The sequence below is a fragment of the Chanos chanos genome, chromosome 5 (genome assembly GCF_902362185.1).
Source record: "Chanos chanos chromosome 5, fChaCha1.1, whole genome shotgun sequence".
In the NCBI taxonomy this organism is placed as follows: domain Eukaryota; kingdom Metazoa; phylum Chordata; class Actinopteri; order Gonorynchiformes; family Chanidae; genus Chanos; species Chanos chanos.
In genome coordinates, this window is record NC_044499.1 from 25,950,659 (window position 1) to 25,966,105 (window position 15,447).

The following is a 15,447-nucleotide window of genomic DNA, read 5'->3' on the forward strand; positions in this document are numbered from 1 at the left end:
TCCACAGAGAGCAGAGAAGTTGGGAGGATCTGGAATTGAGAGTTCTGGAGTTCTTGATTCCTTATTCTGTCAGTTTGGAAAATTTATACCAATAAAATTGGTCACACTGTGTTTGTGTGTAATGCTTGTGTACATGTTACTTAAACTCATGGATAATCTGAACGGAATTAATGACATTGAGGTAAACAGAATTTGCACGTAACATATGTTGTCGCCAATTCTATATTGTTATGCTTCTCAACCACATAATAGAGTTAAAGCGTTTTAGTTGGAATGAAATACTTTGTTCTTCGATGTCCGTCGCACACATTTCTTATATTCGCACATCATCTATCCACAACACCAACAGGATACACCCTCCCGTGATCAGTTCATCGATCTGTCAGATGCAGCTTTGGTTAATGGAACGCACCTGCCACTACAATGCATGCATTATCGCTGATCTTCGTATCAAAGACACGCCAATATGTGATTTAGTTGGGATTTACGTGATTGTACAATAGTCCCGATTCCCCAATCTCGCGAGAGCGCTGTTTGAAGATGGCTGGATGATCGCTGGAATTTAAGAAGTTACCAAGGGCACGCACATAGAGTCGTATTGGCTTGATGGTGGCGCTGCAGTGGGGGAGTGACAGGACGCCCGGAGATATGAATGGCATGGGAAGGTCAAAAATGTAGCGACAGAGGAACTGTTGTATACATTGTTTATTTTTTGAGCCGTGTAGTGTAATTATCTTATGCATCTCAGTTTTCCATAGCACAGTTACTGTTTTTGTTGTGGTTTGGCATCCGTTGCCATCTCTGTTTTGGTAGCAGCTTCCAATTTAGCAAGCTAGCCTGCAACATAACTCGTAGAGTTCTGATAACAATCTCGATTTACTGGATTCGAATTTTCGAAAATGACTGGCGAGACGATTTGCACCGTGCACAAAGATCACAGACGGGACAAGGATGAAAATATACTGGGATCATATGAAGGAACCGCTAATGCGACCGTTACATCCACTGGTCGTTTCCTTACGAATCGAACGAACAGAGCTAAGAAGACATTTAATCACAACAGCAAACTGGTGAAACAACACAACAATGCAAACAGCAGCAGCAACACAACAGTCGTCGATGACAACAAGAACCCCATCGTTTTGACCCCAAGTATTTTAGATTTTCCAGTTCACGAGTGCGTGTATAACGGTGACGTGCGGCGGTTGTCATCGCTCATTCGCACCCAGGACATCACCCAGAAAGACGTTCATGGTAAACATGTTGTTTTGGGGTCTGTGTTTATGTGCTTCTCTACGATATGGCGACTGTTTAACTCAGTCGTCACACAAATAATACTGTCCTCTCAAAATTATTGCTTGTCGTTTCAGGAAACACACCCCTGCACCTGGCTGTGATGTTAGGCCATAAAGGTGAGTTCACCCATGATAAATCATTTAACTAACACAGGAACAATTCGTTATATTCGTGAAGATCTGTGGCAGAGGAGCTGAGTGTGTCGGAACTCGGGATTGCGCGCTATGCCTCATATCGTTGGACGGCATATTTTCATAAGCAGTATCACCGTTTGTGGGGACAGCACTACTTGAATCCCCAGAATTCTTAGCTGACACCGAGGCAACTTGAATATGATTTAATCAGAGAGGCTTTAAAACGTATAAACTACGGATTTAACCGAGCTAAAGACGTTAACTGAAATGATGCGTGGCATGGTGGTTTTAAAATCCGAGTCGTACACACATCCTGCGCGGCAGGTGCTGGCCAGCGGCATTGCACATGAGGAGAGGATGGAAAACCGCACACACAATTAATGCCACACGCAGACAACGCTCCGTCGTGTTGTGTGATTTCGACTAGCGACTAAATTCTCCTTTATTTTGTAAATTCAATCCCATAGAATTAAAAAAAAAAATTAAAACTTAATGGTCACCCACAAGAGCAGCCTGAATATGAATTTCCAGGTCAAAAAAATCAAAGTAGCATAACAAGAATGCATCTTAGGTGTTTTTTGCCCCTTTTTTTTTGAGGGCTTATTTTTGGCTCACTGTAAGCCAAATAAATCAGGTTATAGTTTAAATAAGGCCTGAAGCCAACTTGATTCCATTACTTTTAAATTTAATTACTTTAAAATAAATTGTCCAAAAAACATAAAAAGATGTGTTTCAGTCGTAATGCTGAATTCCAAACACACAGATTTAATGTATATACTTACCTGCTTAAGCTGAAATTGCCCTCTGTACTTTGTTGTGAAAATACTACCCCTCAGTCATCATCAAAGAAGTTTACTTTTATGTATGACAAAGAATGTAGGATTTTATACTTTGTCTCTGAAAAAAGTTTTATAGATATATGTTACAGTGATGAACATGTTTAAAACCTCTGAAAACAATTATGATGTCAGTTATCTGCTGACAGACTGTGGTGATACTGAAATGCAGGGACCATTTAATAGTTTAATACTTGACACACTTGCCTGCTCCTCTTTCTAGAATGTGCCCACCTGCTTCTGGCCCACAATGCACCTGTGAAGGTGAAGAATGCCCAGGGCTGGAGCCCTCTTGCTGAGGCTATCAGCTACGGTGACAGACAGATGAGTAAGCATGGTGTATTCTTCTGTACCAGCATACCAGTCAGTTCTCAAAGTCCTCTTCCACAGAAATACAACAGAAATCAACAAGGCCACACAGAGACAGTGTGAGAATATCACTGAGTTGGATCAAACAAAGGACCTTTCCTTTTAACTGATTACCACATCGCTTACTGAGGAACAACATATTAGTGATATTGAATGAGCTGTTTTTTGAATGGGTTGACTTTGTAGCCTTTTGAGTGTTGGCTGTTCTCCAGCTATGTTTTATGTATTCCTGAGCTGCCTGAAGACTGCATGATTGGCTATGCATCATTCTGGAGAGTCCATTGGGGGCAGGGGCAGAAGACAGTTGATTGCACTTGTTTTATTGTAGTGGGGATAAATTGTGTCACGGTAACTCTGCACTTAACTAGCATTGGTTTTACACATCTTTTAGTCATCTGTAAACCAACTGGTATGTTTTTTATTAATTTTTTTCTTTTTGTATTTTTTATTAATAAAATATTAGTAAGTACTAATAAACCAAGAAGGAATTAGATATGTCATCTGCTAGTTTGAAAGACTGTTTATTAAAATTGCTTGTAAAACAGGCGAAAGCAAAGCAAATCTCCCAACTACCTACTGTTGTCTTGCATGCACATGGGCTGGCCTTTCATTGAAATGCAGTGCACAAAGTGGAATTCAGCACCCACTGTGTCTTTGACTGTCCCTCTGCGCAGCATGTAACAAAGCAGCTCAAAAGCACTCTCACACAGATTACGTCTGTGTGTGCGTATGTGTGCGTTTGCGCGCGTGTGTGTGTATGTGAGAGAGAGAGAGTGAGACTGTGCCTGGACAGCTTCGGGACTGCTGCTGTGGGGACAGATGGGAATAGGTTTGACCCCTGCACTGAGGATGTATAGTCAGGTCTGCAGTGTCCTCCAGGCAGCTGGAATACTGGACCTGTTTTTTATTCACACAGTGCTTTTACAGCATTAGTGCTGTTTGGGTGACAAATGTCTCTGCTGTCTTTGGGACTAACGATCCAGAGTTGACTAGCAGTCAGTGGATAAAGATTTGACACACAGAGAGACATTTTAACATTAAGTCTTAATCCAGTAAGGTTGGTGACAGTACCCTACTGCCATTATACCAGTATAGTATTCAGAAACATGTGCCTGTCAGAATTATTAAACAGTATACAGAAACCTGCCCCAGTCAGAATTGTTAAATAGTCTACAGAAAACTGTCCCTCTATGAGTCAGTGAAGTCTCTTAGTCTTCAGGTGCGAGCGAGGGAACAGAGAGAGGGATAGGTGTTTGTGTTTGTGTGTGTGTGAGGGAGAGGGAGAGAAGGACAGTTGTGAGTGTGTGAGAGAGCAACGGAGAGACTGGATGTGATATGCTTGCTTTACAACTGCTCTTTCTCTTGGTGAATTCCTTCTCTTCTTTGTGTGTATATTTTTAAAGATCTGTATTTGTGTGTGTGCGTGTGCATTTCTGTGTGCGTCTGTGTGTGTGTGCGTGCGTGCGCGCGCGCTGATGTGTGCTTGCTGTCTTCTCTCCAGTCACTGCGTTACTGCGGAAGCTGAAACAACAGTCAAGAGAAAGTGTGGAGGACAAGAGACCACGGCTGCTCAAAGCCTTGCGGGAGGTAACACACACACACACACACATCAATACAGTGGAAACTGCTTATAGTGATCACGTCTGTCCGGGCGAAATTGATCACAATAAGCGGGTGATCATTATAACCGACATCTGACTGACATCTGTTTATTTATTACATAAATATAAATGAAACAGACAGCATCACTATTTACGGAATTCTACGGACTCTTTCAAAATACAGTCCTACAGCTATTTCAAACGCTTTTCAAATTCACAATACAAATTAAATTACTGAACTGTGTATAAATCAAATACACTACAATACAGTACAATACTGTATAAGAAATATAGCTTATTGTAGTTCAAATTATAATTAGGCTATAGCCGAAAACGTAAAAGTAATGTGCGGTTTACAAAATACACTAACGTCAATAGTGCATACAGGCTAAGCCACGGCTTGGTCGGGCTTTCAGTGCATTTCTCAATTTTTAACAGAATTGAAAATAAACTGTAGGCTATAAATGCAGAAATGGTAGCAGAGTTTGTAATCAAACTTATCCATGAAATATTCTGAGGAACACCAAGTTTCGCTGCTGCATCTCGTTGGATCATTTTTGGCAGTTTGTCATAAGTTTCGATGAGTCTACGTTTGTCACTGAGAGAAAATAATGACTTTCTTTTTCCCGTCATGATTTCTGTGCATGCAGCATTTGAAGAGGCAGACGGGTTAAAAAAAGAAAAAAAAAAAGGATTACCATAGTTTTAATTTTTATCTATATGTCATGTGTAAAGGACCCAAAATGAACACTGTAAGCGGACTACTTTATTACTATAAGCGAATTATACAGTACTGTATTTGTATAGGAATGATTCTGTCCCAAGCTTTTTGATCCATATAAGCGGTTGATCACTATAACTGAGATCACTATAAGCGGTTTCCACTGTATATTTCTGTCCGAACATGAATACACATCGTGGAACATGTTGGTATATTAAAGTTAAATATGTATTTTATACTTATACGAATATCCCCGTATATATAAAGATACTTATATGTATCCTTATACATAAGTCACTAATCTGTGTGTTTTTAATGTGTATTTTTTGCCAGCTTGGTGACTTTTACTTGGAAGTTCACTGGGACTTTCAGAGTTGGGGTGAGTTTGTCAGCTGAAAAACATTTAGGTGATTTGACCTTGTCAGCATTTCATGGGTGGCACTTCCTTGGAGGGGTTTTCATAATTCCATAACTTATCCTCAAAAATCCTGCAGTCAGAGTAGCTGATGCAGACATATATTAGCTCTCCCCTAGGCGTAATGTGTAACTGCGCAGTGTCCAGGCACATCTTCACAGCGTCCGCTTCTCTGTATACAGGTACATACTCTCCTAGGGTTAAGGTGAACAGGCGAGTGTTTCCAAATTTAAACACGAGTCTAGCACTCATGTTTGCCCTGCTCCTTGTCACTTCTGTTCTCTAACTCTTATTTCTTTATCTATTTGTTGTCTTTTATTTAGTATGAATAAATCATAAAGCTAAGAAATGAATCAGACTTGTAACTGGTTAGGAAATTCGATATGGCTGTAAAGGAAATGAGAAACTGTACACAACTGTGAGGGAGAGAGAGAATGGTCTGTTGTTGTCTGTTAAATGGTCTAATTTGTCAGATGCTTATAGCTGTGTGTAAAAGCCTGTCCCCTTTAGACTGTGTTTATGCAGTGAATTCAGGAGCTGTGTGCAGCAGGCCTTGGGGAGGACTGGACTCTGATTGGCTAATCAGTGTCTGTCCTATTTCTGTTTCCTGTGTAAATGCTTTAATTACTCTGAGATTTTGGCAGCTCCTGGGCTGGGGTGAATTTTTAGACCATTCAGTCATTCTGTCCTGCCAACATGCTTCTGCATCACTGTAGTAAAGAGCAGAAAAACATTATTTCAGAGAGAAGAATGTGCTCACCTGATTCAGCTGAATGACATAATGTGGCACACATGGCATCATTTGTCAGGGTGGTTTCATCATGACATCGATGATAACCTCGTGTCTTTGAGCAGATCAGATCAGATAGTTCTCTGTTTCTCAGAGTAGAGCCATAACTGTAGGGCTGATCAGATTTAGAGATTTTTTGGGACTCTAATGTCCAGGTTAAAGTGAGGAGGATCCGTTCCACGCATTGTCAGCTAACAGACAGGTTTATACTTTCTGTACACACAATGTTGGTGTGAAGAGAAATGTAGCTTTTCCTTTCCAAACATAATATTCTCTTTCATAGTTGTAATGCCCATAACATTTAACAGATTTAACCAAGGTGGTATCTATGTTAAAATACAATGGCTGTAAACTATTCTTACGAAATATGAGAATGAAGATATTTCCCTCCAATTCCTTTTTTTCCTTTTGTCATTTAGTTCCCCTTCTTTCACGAATTTTGCCATCTGATGCCTGCAAGATCTACAAACAGGGAATCAATATCAGGTAATGACAACCTATGCCACTTCATCACATGGTGCAGATATTTCCTCTTCCTGTTTGGAGTTCACACCAAAGGAACAGAGAGGCTGTGAAGTGTCACTGGCTCTGTTTCTCCGAGAAGATGAATTCTACCACGTAATTTGGGTTTGAATGAACTACTGAAAAAGAAAAGGAAAACTACTCTCTCTCTCTCTCAGGCTGGACACCACGCTCATTGACTTCAGTGATATGAAATGCCAGAGAGGTGACCTTAGTTTTATTTTCAATGGGGATGCTCCGCCCGCCCAGGCCTTTGTCGTGCTTGACAACGAACAGAGGGTGTTCCAACGAATTCATCATGAGGTGAGGGAATCTACATTATCTTACAATAGAATTGAAGTATGATGTTGAAATATTTTTATAACAATGAATCAAATGACTCTTTTTGTGGCAAAAATGTGTTACAGGTCACTGAAATGCCCAGACAAATGAAATGCTGTTGTAATTTAAAGAGTGTATGAGGGACATGAGACATTTTTTTTTTAGATGTTTGAGAGAATCATGTGAGGACCTACTACACTGTGTGTTCTGTTTTGTAGTATTTTATAAACAGAGGTAGCAGGAATAAGGTTTCGTCTGAAGAGACTGTGTGTGTGTGTAGGAGTCGGAGATGGAGACAGAGGAGGAGGTTGATATCCTGATGGGCAGTGATATTTACTCGGCCACACTTTCCACCAAGTCCATCACCTTCTCTCGCAGTCAGATCGGATGGCTCTTCAGAGAAGACAAAACAGTCAGTTTGTTAATCCCTCTCTACCAGTCTAGCTTTACTGTCCTATTTGTCATACTTAGAGCATGTGTTTTTGTATTGTGGTGTAGGTATAATTGTTCTATGGTATAGGAGCGTGTGTTTTTGTATTGTGGTATGGGACGGCGTGGGGATTCATTTATTCATTGTTGGTTCTCGGCACACAATGCTAAACCTTCTAAATATGTCACATAAATCTGGTGTTTTACCCTCCTCTTTTAAAACAGCCGTGATCAGGCCTTTACTTAAAAAAAACAAACCTTGACCCTGAATCCTTAAATAATTATAGGCCAATCTCTAATCTCCTGTTTCTTTCAAAGATACTTGAAAAATTGTAGCTGCTCAGCTGATAGCCCTTATGTCCTCTAACAGTCTGTTTGAAATATTTCAGTCAGGCTTCAGGTGTTTTCATTCTACTGAAACCGCACTTACTAGAGTAACTAATGATTTTTCTATTAGCCATGGATGCTGGTGCTACTTCTATTCTTATCCTGCTTGATCTGAGTGCAGCATTTGACATGGTCGATCACACTATATTGTTAAAGTGCCTGGAAAACCAAATTGGCATTTGTGGCCTGGCGCTCTCTGGGTTTAAATCTTCTCTCTGAGAGAAAGCAGTGTGTCCACTATAATAATATGACCTCTGAATACCATGAACTTAACTGTGGTGTTTCTCAAGGATCAGTCCTTGGCCCTCTTCTGTTCTCTATTTACATGCTCCCTTTGGTTGACATTATTTGTAGTTACAACATTAACTTCCATTGTTCTGCTGATGATACTCAGATTGTTTTACCTATTCAGCACAATGACCGCTCTGAATTGGCTAACCTTGAGGCGTGTCTTTGCTATTAAGGATTGGATGTCTTCAAATTTCCTGATGCTTGATGCAGGCAAAACTGAAATGCTGGTCATTGGTCCCCCTACACATAAGCATCTTTTTAGTGATCTTACCCTAAATTTTGACAACTGCATCATCTCTCAAAACCCTTTGGCTGAAAACCTTGGTGTGATTTGACTCTAGTCTCTCGCTAGTCACTCATATCAAAAACGCAACCAAAACTGCCTTTTATCACCTCCATAATATCGCTAAAATTAGGCCCTTTCTAGGTATGGCTGATGCAGAAACCATTGTTCACGCGTTCATCACGTCTTGCCTCAATTACTGCAGTGTTCTGTACTCTGGCCTGCCTGCCTCTCGTACCAAAAATCTTCAGCTGGTACAGAGTACTGCTGCCAGAATTCTGACCAGAACAAGGAAGTTTGATCACATTACCCCTTGTCCTGGCTTCCCTTCATTGGCTCCCAATTCATGCAAGGGAAGATTTTAAGGTCCTCTTATTAACATATAAAATTTTTCATGGGCTTGCACCTTCCTACCTCTCCAATTTAATTACACCCTATAAACCACCTCGCATCCTGCACTCTCAAGATTCTGGACTATTAGTCATTCCAAGGGTTAAAAAGAAGTCTGTTGGCCTTTTCCTACTGCTCTCCCTTCCTCTGGAATGGTTTACCTACAGAAGTTAGGGAGGCAAACTCTCTCCACACCTTTAAAACCAGACTAAAGACTTATCTATTTTTTCTAACTTATGCATAATATAATTTTGATTTTACTTTGTTATAGACATGTAAAGTCTTTTGAGAATATAAATAGTGATACTGGGCTCTAGATAAACTTGTTCTATTATTATTATTGGTGTAGGAGCATCTGTTTATTCTGTGTATAACTGTCATATGGTATAGGAGCGTGTGTTTCTGTATTGTGGTGTGGGTATGACTGTCATATGGTATAGAAGCATGTGTTTGTGTATTGTGGTGTAGGAGCGTGCATTTGTGTATTGTGGATATAACTAATATGGTATAAGAGTGTGTGTTTGTGTATTGTGGATATAACTGATATGGTATAGGAGCGTGTGTTTCTGTATTGTGGATATAACTGTAATATGGTATAAGAGTGTGTGTTTGTGTATTGTGGATATAACTGATATGGTATAGGAGCGTTTGTTTCTGTATTGTGTTTTGGGTATAATTGTGATATGGTATAGGAGTGTGTGCTTGTGTACTGTGGGGTAGGAGCGCGTGGGAAGTTTCTTGGCTGATTTTTACATGGTGAGTGGGCTGGTTCTGGAGTCCAGGAAGCGACGAGAGCATCTGACTGAGGAAGACATCCTCCGTAACAAAGCCATCATGGAGAGTTTGAGCAAAGGAGGCAACCTAACCGAGCAAAACTTTGAGGCAAGTAACCACTCAAAGTAGAAAAAATAAATCTTAATTAATTTGTAAAATCTCATAAATGATCCAGAAAGCAAACAACCTTCTCAAGTCACCTGAAGTACTTTTCTAGATTTTAAAAAAAACTTGATTCATTGGATCTGAAATACATTACTGGAACCGCAAGTCTGTAGTATAAACTCTTAAAAAGAATTGAATTGAAGCCTACACCTTCCATCAGAAAGCAAAATGACTTGAGTTTAACGCCAGTTTGCTTTTCAACCTCCAGCCAATGAGAAGGCCTTCTCTTAGTGCCCCAGAGCCAAGCAGCCTGTCCTGGGAGGAATACATTTCAGCTGAGCATGGAAAGTAAGCACAATAACCCAACACACAGAGTTCAGAAAAGCTAAACAGAGACTGTTTGTACAGGCCCATGTATGGTCGATGAGTGAGTCATAGCAAGGCATGAAGAGTGAACTCTGCTGTCAGGGTGTGAGTATGTCATGGTAATATTGAGTTAACTTCCCAGAGCTCCTCACCTGGGCCGTGAGCTGGTGTGTAAAGAGAGCAAGAAGAACTTCAAAGCCACCGTGGCCATGAGTCAGGAGTTCCCCCTGGCCATTGAATCGTAAGTGCCCCTTGGCAGAAACAGGCTTCTGGAAGTTACAGCATATTTTACTATCAACACTGCAGTTTACTTGACACAGTCACAGAATAGAACACTACTGGCTGTGTTCTGTGCAGGTCGGTCTGGGTACATATAGTCGCTGCTCTTCAGTGACTCCTATTGTCAGTGGGACACATGCACAGTTACAGGCATATATCTAAAGAAACAGTAACTGACTTTACAGGCGTCTGAGGACACATATGCTTGCCTTCACCCTCGTGTACTGGCACTGGGGTTGTCAGATGGCGGTAATTTTCAAGAGCACAGGGAATTGAACATGCCAAATTTGGGGAAAAACAGACAAAAATCAAAAGTAATTGTATACTTCTGTCAGGTGTATTACAACGTCCAAGCCAAAATACTGTATAAAGTAAGTAGCAGTCGTCTAATTTGAGCTTTATTTTCTTTCCACAGGTTGTTAAATGTCTTAGAGGTCATTGCCCCTTTTAAACACTTCAGCAAGCTCAGAGAATTTGTCCAGATGAAACTTCCTCCAGGATTTCCTGTCAAACTGGGTAAGGACACAGTCACCATGTGTGAGGAATTGGTGATGAGAAATACTTAGTCTTTCTCATCAAATAATAAAACAGCTTCATAGTGAAACATCAGGAAGAGCTTTGGACCCACAGAACTGCCTATCTAAAATTGTACATATTTTAGAGACTTGACCTGTCTAAAAATGGACACGTCACAGGGATTTCTCATGATATTGAGCATTTCTAAACATTAAGTAGCTATACCTCAAATTTTTAGTCATGCAAACTGATCCTTACAGTGACTGGCATAAGTAGTTTGTAGCAGTGGTAACTGCTTGTTTGTATCCATCCTAACTGTTCCTGACAGTGACTGGGATAAGTAGTAGAGCCTGACCAATATAGGATTTTTAAGACCGATACCGATTTTGATATTCGAGGATTTAAAAATTCGATAATTTTTTAATTTTTTGCCATTTTTTTTTCCAGAAACACAAATAATTACACATGACAAATATTAGAGAAAATCTTTGTTTACGAATCCTCACCAAGATAACATGACATAACGCAGTTTAAAAATAAAGTTGTTTTATTGTCAAACAGTACTTTGAACAAAAGTACAAAAAAAATATAAAGTTTTGATAAATTAGTCAATTTATCAAAATAAAAAGAGAGTTAAAAAAAATATCAGATCCATTATAAACTATAGAGTGCTACTACTAATATACATTACAGGAAATAGAGTGTGTGTGTTGTGTGGGCCTGCCATATGAACATCAAAGAGAAACTATATACTGCATTTTTAATATTGGGGGGAACAATTATTAGTCTGACAATTATTCCTTGTTCCTTGTACTCCTTGTGAATTACAAAAAAACAAATTTTAATTACTAATTTAGCCAAGGACATAGGCTCTTCCACGCGTCGAGTAGACGTGTCTGCAATACATCAGCATGATCGTTCTCCCCTTCCTTTTATGCATGACGGAAAACTCGCGCACGGAAAGATGTCGCTATCCCCACAATCCCTATCACGCCGCATGCTTTGGGTCATGGATAAACGTTGCCATAACAGCGGAGACGATTATGCTTATGCAACTGAATTCGTGGGCTAAAAGTTTTTTGTCCCCTCGGTCAGTAAGTTAGATGAGAACTGCCTACAGTCAAGTTTGTTAGCCCACCCTACTCAACTACTGTACGTTTAACTACGTTAAACATAAACATCACTTTGATGTTTGACTGATGGTACCAGTCTTCACGTTACTGCAGGAAAAGAAATTGTCATTTATCGGCCGTTATAAACGCCAATATTGATTTATCTGCTCATTTAACTAGCTCATTTCGGCTGATAATATCGCCACGTCGATTGATCGGTCTGGCTCTAATAAGTAGTTTGTAGCCGTGCTAACTGATCCCGACAGTGACTGGGATGAGTAGTTTGTAGCCGTGCTAACTGTTTCCAGCAGTGACTGGATGAGTAGTTTGTAGCCGTGCTAACTGATCCCGACAGTGACTGGGATGAGTAGTTTGTAGCCGTGCTAACTGTTTCCAGCAGTGACTGGATGAGTAGCTTGTAGCTGTGCTAACTGTGCCCGACAGTGACTGGAATAAGTAGCTAACTAAATATGTACAATAAAAACATATGATCCGCAGACGTGCATAAAAAAAACATAAATAAGATAGAGATCAATCTAGAGCAGTTAATTAAACTATCTGCTAGTTGTTTGAGAGACTATTTTCGTGTTCTGGTGACAAACACAGACATCTTTGTTTGTCCTACACTTTACTAGTCAAGGACATCACACACTATCCCCACTATCAACAAGTAATCACCTCATCCAGAGGTAATTTTAACTGTTAAAACAAGCAAATGTAAAAGGGATCAAGGCACTTCTAGAAGAAAATGCTCTAGAAAATATTAAAGGGAAAAAACAATGCTGGCCAAGAATCACACAATTGTAATCAGAAGTAAATCCACTCCAGCAAGAAAAACAAATGTCATGTCAAGTTTCATGTGCAACCTGACTTGCAGCTAATTAGCTTCCCATATACATTGCACTTTGCCTTGCCTTGCCGTGTTTTTTTTTTTTTTTTTTTTAAATTAAGTGAAGCCACATTTTTGAGCATTTACTGTGCTCCATCTTTCACACTGTTGTGACGTTAGCCATGAATGCTAGCTCGTATGTAAACAAATGGACACGCTGTTGCGTTGATGCGTGACTTCGTCACATAGACAAGTCCTGGCAGATAGCTATGTACGTCCTTGCAGATATGTAGCCTTTGTTTGCAATAATAAAGGGTTATCGCATTTAGGAACCCATATGCAGAACCAAAATTCAATATATATTTCTTTTTACGGGTACTGGTACTTGTAAGTTTGGATTCAGTTCTAATTTGGAACCAAGTTTTAGTTCCCAACCCGAATCCTAACTGTCCCCAGGAGTGGCAGGGATAAGAAGTTTGTAGCCATGCTAACTGATCCTAGTGGTGACTGGGATAAGTAGTTTGTAGCCATGCATTTGGATGATGTGAACTGTTCTTTATAACTGATAATTTAGGTAACTTAGATATCTGATCATTTAGACAATTACTAATCAAATCACCCATTTACTAATAGGTAAATAGGATGTAAATATTGATAGATGACAATAAGACTAAAAAAAGGCACAGGCTGACAGTCCTGAGGAACACGAGCAGAAATGCTCATTGTTCAGAAGCAATGAGCATTTCAATGTAGCCAGTGGAATATCAAACCACTATATTATGTGCTATAGAGGGACTCTATAAGCAATAGATAAGCAGTGTTTACTGATAAACATGACTTCACACAGCAGTATGGCCCCAGGCTTATCAGCCCTTACTCATGCTAAGTAAGAAATAAACTCATTTATACATATTTTTGTTCCATACTCCCCCTTTATTCCAAAGACATCCCAGTATTCCCAACAATCACAGCGACTGTGACGTTCCAAGAGTTCCGCTATGATGAATTTGAGGAGTCCATCTTTGCCATCCCTGTGGACTACAAAGAGGATCCCAACCGCTTTCCTGACCTTTGACCTCCCAGAGAGGAAACTTCTGAGAGATTACCACTACCAGCTCAGACAGACAGGCACTCATATTGAATGTACGTCCATGGTTTGTTTTCATGTTCAAAGGGAATGATCATCTAATCTAATTAAATGTCACAGAGCCGGTTTGTATTTAAGTGGAATGTTAAAAGCTATCTCCAGGAAGCAATACTGATGATAGGTTCTAAAGATACGAATCAAATACAAAGTGTTCTCCAATAAATCTGGCTTCCACTGTGAAGGGTCTAGCTAGAACTATGTTCCGTGTCACGGACACCACTACACAGCTATATGGGAATTTCTCTGGGAAGCTGATAACTGGCTCATTTTCCATGACAAGATTATATGAACTGTGTAAGAGCCATGTTAAATTTAGGCCAGTTTTCAGTGGTATATTAAAGCAGACCTTACCGGCAGCCCTAATGGAAATGGCTGAGTGTACTGTAAACGTTCCGCTAACATTCTGTAGACATACAGTGCAGGAGAAGAGCGAGGGGCATTTAGCACATATCAGACCTCAAACTTTTTTCTCTCCAGTCAGGTTACTCCGATACATTTGACATACGGTTTAAGTTGTGTTATGACCAACATGTTGCCTGGACTGAGGGTATGTGTGATTTGTCCCTGGGTGCGTTTGTTTTTAATGTTGTGTGCATGTTGATATGGCATCATGTTCATGATTAATGTTTGGACAGCCCTCTGCAGCAAGAACTCACCCAAATTTCATCTCAATCTCAGAGCAAACTGTGAAAAACCCACCGTCTCAATATCAAACAGTTCAGTTCTTTCACCAAGGGCTCATCATAAATATCCATCAGTGCAGTTCAACACAGGCTATTCAGAGGTCATTTATCTTGCTTTCCTACATACTGTAACTCAGGTTTCTGCCTCAGTTACATTTAAGCTAAGTGTTTGGCCAAAACCCACAGTGAAATGAGCAGCGTGATATTCCTGTTGTAACCAAACCAGTACAGAAGTATATGTAGCATTTTAGATATTTTTACCAAGCACCTGATAAAATACTTCTAATATAACCTTAACCCTTCTCAAACACACCAGCAGCAGGACCGAGACTGTAAGAGGATGTATGTTCTGTCTTACATTCAGGAGATGACTTATGTTTATTTAGGCCATAAGGCCAGACTGAGGATAATAAATAAAACTGTGGATAAGGTATCTCTCCATAACCTCATACAAACCCTGCGTCAGTCAACACAATAATGATGCATGTCAACTATGTTATCCCCTCCCTTCTTAACTCTAAACAAACTATAATACACCCAGTTATTCATTTGTTTAACTCATGCAGCTATCATTGTGCTAACTGTACTTTTTTCTACCAAGGAAGGGACTTAATGTAACCACTCTACTTATAACAAACAGGAAGGCTGTGCAGTTGATACACATGCCTAACAATATTTTTCATACCGAGAACCACTCAGAAATAAAGTGCAACACCCTAATGTGGCTGTGTGTGTTTCTTTGACATCATATGTTTTGTATAAATATGATGAAACATGGATGGGACATACTGACAGATTAAGAGTGAGAAATCCAATCGGATTCTGTAAAAACAACTACATATCAAGATATT

The 15,447-nt window shown here is 39.9% G+C and overlaps 1 protein-coding gene across 1 annotated transcript; it reads left to right on the top strand.

Annotated features, from left to right (window-relative positions):
* The first annotated feature begins 772 nt into the window (after positions 1-772).
* Positions 773-15,163, top strand: LOC115811552 (ankyrin repeat domain-containing protein 13C-like). The gene is made up of 13 exons (XM_030773804.1): positions 773-1,254; positions 1,371-1,412; positions 2,490-2,594; positions 4,137-4,222; positions 5,291-5,336; positions 6,582-6,648; positions 6,843-6,987; positions 7,286-7,417; positions 9,506-9,667; positions 9,933-10,012; positions 10,173-10,271; positions 10,725-10,825; positions 13,711-15,163. Exons 1-13 carry the CDS (start codon positions 900-902, stop codon positions 13,839-13,841), a joined length of 1,551 nt encoding a protein of 516 aa, XP_030629664.1. The 5' UTR covers positions 773-899; the 3' UTR covers positions 13,842-15,163.
* The last annotated feature ends 284 nt before the right edge of the window (positions 15,164-15,447 follow it).

Excerpts from the sequence above, each read along its gene's own strand:
- LOC115811552 (XM_030773804.1), top strand. The coding sequence starts at position 900 with ATGACTGGCGAGACGATTTGCACCGTGCACAAAGATCACAGACGGGAC. Across the intron at positions 9,668-9,932 it reads TAACCGAGCAAAACTTTGAG|CCAATGAGAAGGCCTTCTCT; the intron begins GCAAGTAACCAC and ends TTCAACCTCCAG. Across the intron at positions 10,272-10,724 it reads TTCCCCCTGGCCATTGAATC|GTTGTTAAATGTCTTAGAGG; the intron begins GTAAGTGCCCCT and ends TTCTTTCCACAG.